We start from the raw sequence: 9,610 nt of genomic DNA, 5'->3' as shown, positions 1-9,610 counted from the left end.
TTTCTGCACTTTATATGTTTTCCCCTCTCCAATCAACTTTTTAATCAAGGTACGCTGTTCTTCTGAACAATGTCTGGAACGACCCATTTTCTTCAGAATTTCCGAGAGAAATGCACTGTAACCAGCATGTACAACATTTGCTGCCTTCCTTCCTTAAATAAGGGCAATCATTGCCACCTGTTTTTCAAAGAATGAATTACCTCACTAATAGAACTCCACACTGCTATTATTTTGAACATGCCCCTTTCAATTAGTTATTCAATTACACACAATCAGCAGCATGCATGTGATGACTGTTGGGTCTGTTGGATTTCTATTACTCTACTACACCTGCTAGTAAATTATTTGCCATGTAGAAATATTATTTCTACCAAAAACAGTGATTGATCAGGTTAGTGATGTCTGACTGCTATTATTTTGAACACAACTGTATACAGTATATATATATATATATATATATATATATATATATATATATATATATATATATTTAGTTATTTATAACAATTATTTTATATTTTTACAGATAACTGGACAATGTTAAAATGAATTGTTGGACGTCAAAATGCAAGAAGTTTCTGTCAGCCTTACTCAGTCGCTTTTTGTTTGGTGTACATGGGATCTTTATGATGTATTGTCTTGTGGAAGAAACACACAATGAAGACTACACATATCTGTACTGTATTATTGCCCTCTTATTCATTGAGATGGTCATCACACTGATGGTAACAGAGAAAGGAGAATGGAAATGGTAATATCATTTGTGATTTCCATGTAAAGAAATAATCAGCAACCTTCAGTAATACATTTGCTGACATTTCTGAGACTGCCAAAGCTTATCACATTCCCAACACACATTTTCTTACTTACTTCCAGTTGATACTGTAGCTCTCTCTTGGGAGACTATGAGAACTGGCACTCCCCAAACAGGATAGTGCACTAATCACCAGAACCTTTGCTAAGTGTAAAAGTGGTTTGATAATAAAGTTGGCAGTACCCCCACCTAGGACAGGGCATCTGTAAACAGAAGGGATTCCCTTCCTGGAAATTTTAACCAGTAATCTATTAATGTAATTGGGAGTAGAGGAACTACTGCAAACAGCACGTAATATTAATCATAAGTATATAGAAGCACACCAATGGGAATAATACAAGCTTTATACAGGAAAAGATAAATAACAGTACATACATCCAATAAACAAACAGGTATTATCAGCAAAGAGTCCAAGAGCCCTGGTGGTATTGTGCACATATACCCCAGTAAATATAGTTATTAATAACGATACCTCCAGATAAATGTTGCAGCAAAGTTGCATTAGCTCCTGACGATGATCACGATGTGGCGTTCCTCTCCCTTAAGACAAGATCAGTTGGTGATTCTCCAACCATTGTCCAACCTGCCTGTAATGCAGCTTCTCACCAGCAAAAACTGTGGTATGGCACTAGAACTCAGAGTCAGCCTATCTACTTTGAGTCTTAGTCCCTAGTAGCTTCAGATACACACTCAAGAAGCCATGGGCAGCTGCAGTTGAACTATTAGAACATAGGAATACTGTACTTGCATAATAGTCTCAGTTTCTGGTCTGGGTGAAATATAGCAGCAGCAGCAGCTCCTTTGTGTGTAAGGTCATGTGGCTCTGTTCTTCTCTCTCTCTCCACTTCATTTCATTGGGGTTTCTAACCCACCCACTCATAGACAGGAAGTGATGTACATAAATAAGTGTGGTGTTAAAGGGATGGGTATTCACAATACAGACAGTAGGGTGCAGCATATTCCTACAACAAACTTGCTTGTTATAGTACATTAGCTAGTAGAAATTTAAAACTACAATACAATAAAATTAATGTCCAGGGATTTCAGCCAAGAAGTCAATAGCTAACTACTTTTTACTTTAGAGAGAATGGTGTTCAGTAGGGATGAGCATAGCGCTGCTGTACAGTACCATGAATGAAGTGTACTTTTGTACAAATACAAGAAAAAAGGGAGCTGTATGTGCTGAATCTCGCACCACACTGCCCTTTGCTGCAGTTGGGAACAGAGAGCTTCTGGAGAGGTAATGCACTCCAACAGCTGTCTATTTCCTGTGTGAATGAGGCCTAAAAGGTTGTTCTCCCAGCAGCTCTTCTTTGGTGTGTGGGAGTTTAGTGAGAGTTGGGAACAGTGACATTACTTTTAGAGAAAGACAGTTGGTGGTTAGTGTAGTGTGCTACTATTGCTTATGCTTTACAATATCAGTTCTACATACATTACAATATCATATGCAACTGATACTTTGCAGTGAATAGCAGTTTGTGTGGCTAGGTGAAGTGGAGTGTAAGCCCAGTGCATTCACTGTGATTTCCTAAGACCCAACAGTCCTTTATAGGACTACTTTTTTATGTGTGTCTTCGGCATGTTCTACCCCTGCGTTGTTGCTGTCCCTGCCTTTTATTTATTTGTGAGTTTTTCTTTTTGATTTTTTTTAAGAGTAGTTAGTTTTCTTTTTTTCCTTAACCACTTCCATACAGGGCATTTTTATCCCCTTCCTGCCCAGGCCAATTTTCAGGTTTCAGTGCTCTCATACTTTGAATCACAATTGCACGGTCATACAACACTGTACCCAAACTAAAATGTTATAATTTTCTTCACACAGCTAGAGCTTTCTTTTGGTGGTAGTTAATCACCACTGGGGTTTTAATTTTTTTCTAAATGAACAAAAAAAGACAGAAAATTTAGAAAAAAAAAGTTTTTCTTTGTTTCTGTTATAAAAGTTTGCAAATAAATAATTGTTCTTCATACATTTAGGCCAAGATGTATTCTGCTACATTTCTTTGGTGAAAATAACCCAAATTAGTATTTATTATTTAGTCTGTAGGAAAGTTATAGAGTCCACAAACTATGGTATAGATCTGAAAATTGATCAATCCTGAAGTACTGACAGCCAATCTAATTTGTTGAGGTCCAAGAATGTCAGAACAGTACAAATATCCCCCAAATGACCCCTTTTTGCAAAGTAGACAGTCCGACGTATTTCATAACAGGCATGGTGAGGTTTTTGAAGTTGTAATTTTTTTGTCATAATTTTTCAGAAAATTAAGAATTTAAAAACATGATTTTCCCTTTTTTTTTTTTTTACATACTGTCACCAGTGCAGTACAGAGTCATCATATAACTGGCATGGCGGTGATCAATTACAATTTACTACAATTTTTTATTAAATGTTTTTCTCTTTTGTTTAAGATTTTTTTTTCATATTTCACTATGACCAAAGTAGTATAATGTTACCATCTTCACAGATGAACATCAGATAGGTAAAATATCATAGAATGTCTAGCTTCATCAGTACACATGTGAATGCAGCAGCAAAGTATTTACCGCGAGGTAAATAAGGTACTTGCCTAGGGTGGCAATTTTTAGGTGGGTGGTGGAGAGTGGCAGCGGGGGGGCCTTGGGGGGTGTTCTTCTAAGAGTGGTGGTGGCAGGGCTGGGAGGGGGGTGGTGCCCAGTTTTTGTGTTGCCTGGGGCAGCACAACAACTATATACACCACTGGAATGCAGGCTAAAGCACACTAAAAGATGGTGGGACAGAGCACCCCCTAGCTAAAGACTGACAAAATGATTAAAGGCATTCATATAAACAATGCATATTTAACATGATACTCCCCATCAAAAATCGATGGTTTCCAAAATTAAACAATTGATAATCAAGTCCAAACGTTGCAAGATAAGAATATCCCTGGAACACCTAAAAATAAGAAAGGGGGAGAACATGGAAGAATAATGCAAACATTACCATACTTTAAAATTGTAAATTTCTTAATGGTGTCTTTAAGATGGCACAGAAGACAGTTTATGAGTGTATCTTCAGAAGGAAAGGCAGCAACACGCAGAAGTCATTCTTACCTCCCTTTGAATCAAGTTCTTTAGAGGGGAAGGCTGCAGTATGCACCGGTCTTTCTTGCTTCTCTTTGAATTAAGTCATTAATTTTAGAAGACAAAACCTCTTCCCTTATCAAAAGAAGTACCAGTACGTTGATTGGCCAGAAGCAGAGTCACACTTATCCTTCCCTAGTTACCTTGACTTCTGCTGCTTAATCCTTTCCATCATTACTTGGTGCAGTCTTTGTAATGAGACCCATAGGCCAATGGTTGTAGTGGGCATCCTTTTATTTCAAGAGGGCTATATTGGCTACTTGTAGGTTGGGTTTGCTAGTTTGCCATTTACCGTGACCTTGAAGGTTGCAAAATACTCCTTCTTCCAACGACTCCAGAAGACATTGGCAAGGTGCTGAACTTGCTTGTGGTGATGTTAAACCAGTAGTGCAGTGATGTCCACCTGGAACAATAAGGGAATTCTATTCCTCATTGAATAGACTGGATTTCCTTTTCCAATTACCGACTTGTACTGAGGGCGGGTGGCATGTACATGCAGAGCAACATACTGGAACATCGCTCTGGCTATACTAACACGCACAATCTTAGCTCTGATTCATAACAGCTTTGCTTCCCTTCCTGGTGAGCTGTGATTAGCCCACAGCTCTCACATGGTACGTGGGCCAATCACAGCACCCTGTACCATGTGATTAGCTACAGCCAATCACAGATCACTAGTATTTTAAACTGTCATTAACTTAAACCATTCATGACAGTTAAAAGCAAGCAATAATCTTTATTGCACTTGCAATGCAAAGTGTAAAAAAAAAAATCCCTGATCCCCCCAGGGTAGTACAATGTTAAAATGGGAACATTTTACTATGCTGACAAAAGTATTTAAACAAAAAAAAATGTAACTACTTGCCGGTTGCCTACCTGCAATGTGTGGGTAAGCGGCTGCTCTGGGAAAAGCAATATACCCTTAAGTCGCTTTCTGTTTCTTTATGTGAGTGTGCATGCGTACTCCCCCTGCTGCCCCAAACTGTTGGTCCAGGGGGAAAAGAGTGTAAAGAAAAGAGACATAAAGAATTTCAATACCCACCATTTTATTCTCTGGGGCCTCTGCTTTAAAAAAAAATATATATATAATTTTGGGGGGTTCAAAATCATTTTCTAGCAAAACAAATGTTTTTTTCATGTAAACAATAAGTGTCAGAAAAGGCTTGGTCTGCAAGCGGTTAGAAAAGTGGGTGATGTGTGGCATAAGCTTCTAATGTTGGCCCTTTTTGACAGTCCCCCTAAAGCTCTGCACAGCCAGGCAACATGCATTTTTTCCACACTTTGCATTCAGAGTCAGTAAACAGTCCTTGAACTTAAAGGGTTAAAACTTGGATGGGGTCTAGGGGTATATGGGATGCCCAAGGGAACTGTAAACTTGAAGACAACTCTTCTGTCAACAATGAAAAGAAGTGGATAGAAACAGTTTCTCCTTGAAGAGCGCCAAAAAATATTATTTAGTGTACCCCCTCAGACTCCAGATGAATTCTCCTCTTAACCCAGCTGCCGAGAGTATCCCTGGGCAAGGCGGCCAAGAGCTGTAGATTTAAAACAGTCCTGGATCAAGAATAGTTGGGTATTGCACTTGACAGCCCTCTCCCCTTATCTGGCGCAGGGGGTGTAAGAGTACTCTCTCTGTTTTTCCCTGTTTATTTGGTGGGTTGGTGGCTGCCTTCAGGCTTTATGCTGGGCTGGCTCCTTCCCTGCTTCATAGGCTATCTTCCCAAGGAGACGATAGGACAGAGGAGATCCCCCCGTCTAGAATTCTGCCTTCAGGTGGGTTCCCCTCCCTGGGGCCCCTTCCCGGGTTCCTCACTTCAGATTTCCTCTCAGCCCATCTTCCAACCAACACTCCACACCTCCCCCCAGGCTCTGCCACATTTGAGGATTGCCTTGGTCACCATGCCCAGCCTCCTGCCAAGGCATTGGCCAAAATTCTTCAAACATGCAGATCTGGGCCTCCTCCCCTCCTTGAAAAAGCTCTCAGGTTTCTGGAGAAGAGGAAGGGCTCCAGAAGCCCTGATCTGATAGAGCCTCCTAGCTTGTCCTAAGGTGAACACCTGCCTCACTTCCAGGCTGACTCATCCCAAGCTGCTACTCAGCCTCTATTTAACAAAACAACAACAGCTAACCTGGAAGTCTTTACACCAGGATAGTAGAACCACCCCACAAATGATCCCTTTTTGGAAAGTAGATACTCCATGGTATTTGCTAAGGAGCATGGTGATTATTTTGCAGATCCCATTTGTTGGCACAAGTTTTTGGAAAATGAAGAAAGAAAAAGAAAATGTATTCTTTTTTCCAAACCTTGTGACAAAAAATTAGATGTGCAAAATACTCACCATGCCTCTTATCTAATTCCTTGGGGTGCCTACTTTCCAAATGACAGATCTGACAGATTGAGGCCTAGGAATGGACTGAACTGGGAGCGAGGCTTGGATAGGGATAGGTGAGATTCCGTGAAGCACAGGGGGGCTGCTGTGAATGGCAGTGTGAACTAAGGAGTAATATTTTCAGAGGTTTCATATCTACCTTCTGGAAAAGCTCAGACAGCTAACGTGCTGAAACTTTTGCAAGCTCGGAAAGGCCGATTGGTTGATCTGGGATCAGGAGATGGAAGATTGGTAAAGCTGACCTTTCAAAGTACAATAATGTGATGGTGTTCCTGGCCCCAAACGTGTTCCTTTGGCTCCTGTGGTTGAGCTATCTTCCCCAGATTAAAGATATACGCACCACCGGTACTGAGAGGATGCTGGATGATTAACCCCTAGGCTGCTTCTCTGCTCCTGCACCCAGATGTGACAGATTGTAACCAATGCTTGTATACATCAAAGTTCTGGTGAGTGCTCACCCATTGGATTACCTTTAAAGATATATGCACATCTGCACTTTGGTCACATGTATATATCATGCCTTAAATTGAGGACTCATTTTGCACAATTATTTCCTCATTGAAATCAGAAGGATTTATATGGACATTTGTTTACCCACTATATGCACATATTGCACGGAATAGCACTTTGTATATTTTGCACTGATAATTTTATGAATTGCTAATAATTTAGCTATATATATTTTGGCGCTGCACTCTATATACATTTTTATGCTTTTATTGGGATCGTTGCCTTTGCCCTGTAGTGCTAGCAGCTACCTATAACATACGCTTCTTTGTACTTGTGCTCGCTTACATATATTCTTTAACAATTAATATACACGTATTGGGATTTTGGCCTAAATTTATTACTAAATTTGAGTTTGTTGGATATCTTTTATAACAGAATGTAGAAAATATTTGGAGGGTTTTTTCACAATTTTAATTTATATCACAAAAAAATAAAAAACCCAGGGTGATCAAATACCAGCAAAAGAAAGCTCTATTTGTGTGAAAAAAACCCCCCATATAAATTTAATTTGGTTACAGCGTTGCATGAGCACGCAATTACCACTTAAAATAGCACGGTGCAGAATAACATATTTCTTTAAAAACTCTTTGTGTCCTTGCAAGGGTTTTATTTTTCAAGCCAATACATTTCCTAAGTGGGAGTGGTTTGTTTTGTATGGGGCATTGACAATTTCAGTTCTTGCTCTGATCAGTCTTTCCAGGGACAGTAGTAGGTTCTTGCTCTGATCAGGCTTTTCAGGGACTGTAGTAGGTTCAGGTAGAATATCAGTCCTTTTCACAGACCTCTGCAGCCTGTTTGTAAAATGCACAAGTTTTCCAGTCTTGGAGAAGGTAGACCAAGAGGGTTGGATTCATTGAAGAAACTTGGATCATTCTTAGTATTTGCAATTATCATAATGAACTCACAGAAGTAGGAAAAGGGAGGAAAAGAAACTTTATTTTCTTCCTTGTACCTTGATCCAAGTGATGTCCATTTTTCCTGTATACCATAAGGTAATTTCTAGACTATTGAGTTAATCCCATGAGTAGTATCTAGGTAACTGAAAATGGGTAGGTGGGTATCAGCTTTATATTGTATTATGGGTAACCAATATTTCTAAAAATGTTCACAATTTCGTAAAAGTTCATTTTCAAAGTCACAGGAGAAATTCCATATTAAAATTGCTATATTCTCATGTTCTCACCGGATGATGAAGCAAATCAAGCCCTTCAATCCTTACACTCACTCTTCTTTTATATGTAGATATTCAACTTGACTCCAGCTTGTCTCTCTCCCACCATGTAAAAAATTGTAGCTTTGGCAAATTGAAGCTCCAAGAAAAGGTCACTAAGCTCTTGAAACTTAAGGTTGTCTTTGCTAGATAATTTTGGGAAGTTTTTAAAATAAAGCATCCTCAATGGCTTCTAAGCTCCCAAAGCTACATTCTAATCTGTCCCATGCAGTATTAAAGTGTTACTAAACCCACAACAGTAAAATCAGTCTGAATATGCATGCTTGTTATACTCAATAAGGTACTTAAGAGGTTAATCCTCTGCATTGTGTAAAAAGGCTGTTTGATCCTGTCTTCTATGATCCTCCCCTTATTTTGCTGTCCCCAATCCATCTTCCATAGTTAGAGCAGAAATGGTAAATTTGCACATGCTCTGTTTGGTGTGTAATGCTAGAAGGTTTTTTGGGGAGAAGGTGCATATGATTGGTACAGGGCCAATCAGCGTTGTCCAGACAGAGGGTCAGGGGTTATGCAGCCTCATGGGACAGTCAGAAAAGAATGAAAGCTCCTCTTACAAGATTACCCAGTGTTCGGCTGGACACTGATAGAAGTCACAAAACTGCTATATACTGCCAATGAGAAAAGGTATTTAGCAGTTTATATCTACTAAAATATTTGCATTTCCATGTTCTGTGTACTGTGAGAGTCCAGATGTAGTGAATGCACTGTCCTGGGTTTAGTAACACTTTAAGACCTGCAGCAGGGTTGTCAGTATGAACAGCTGTGAGTCTTGATACATTCAGCAGATTGAAGACCTATCCAACTGATAAGCAGATCTAGTTCTTTTGTATTTATTTTATCTAGTTCACTGATTGTGGCTTTGAAGGTGGATTTCTAGCCACTGTAGTTTTCAGGTTTGCCATCAAACTAATGAGTCTTGGTGAGCTCTTTGTGAAGTATGTATTTAACAAACTGTGACATGTCTGCGTTTTCAGACTGTGGATGCACAGTTGCATGCGGAACAAAGTTTGTTACATTGGCCAGTGTGCTAAGATTGAGCGGCTTTGGGAGGTATGGTGCTGCAGAAGCATTCATATCTGACACTAGTTTAGAGTTGATTGCAGATTGTCTTGAGAGAAGGTATTTGCAGCATAGTGACCTTGGGTTGGAGATACAGCTGCTGTGAATGTGAGCTTAGGTTATGGGAGAGAGTGTGAATATTATGTTGCATGTGATGCAACTGAGTGCCTGCTGCTGTTATCTCCTTCATGTTCACTAGCAGCTTGCCCAAAACCTTTAACCTTGCCATGGTTGGGGCATGCTCACACTGTTCCTCCAAAGCTTACATCACTGCTCTCTAACTCTCAGCTTCTGCTGCCATCTTTGCTTTCTTGCATGCAGCTTATGCTTCCACCTCTGCCTTATTGCATGCAATTTCTGCTGCCATCTTTGCTTTCTTGCATGCAGCTTATGCTTCCACCTCTGCCTTATTGCATGCAATTTCTTCTTCCATCTCTGCTTTCTTTTGGGCTAAAACTGCCTGAATTTTAGAAGCTTCAGCATCAGCTCGAGCTTAATAAACTGTTG

The 9,610-nt window shown here is 39.8% G+C and overlaps 1 protein-coding gene across 1 annotated transcript in view; it reads left to right on the top strand.

The window, feature by feature from the left end:
• The first annotated feature begins 545 nt into the window (after positions 1-545).
• Positions 546-9,610, top strand: part of LOC149447921 (transmembrane protein 26-like) — a 51,050-nt gene continuing 41,985 nt past the window's right edge. The window contains exon 1 of the mRNA XM_089651849.1: positions 546-751. Within this exon, the coding sequence (XP_089507975.1) occupies positions 546-751 (206 nt within the window). The remainder of the gene's footprint in view (positions 752-9,610) is intronic.

The sequence above is a fragment of the Staurois parvus genome, unplaced genomic scaffold (assembly GCF_062004578.1).
Source record: "Staurois parvus isolate SC_StPar_1 unplaced genomic scaffold, SC_StPar_1.0 ptg000663l, whole genome shotgun sequence".
Taxonomy (NCBI): Eukaryota; Metazoa; Chordata; class Amphibia; order Anura; family Ranidae; genus Staurois; species Staurois parvus.
Note: the sequence above shows the minus strand (reverse complement) of the source record. Positions and strands in the feature narration are given on the sequence as shown.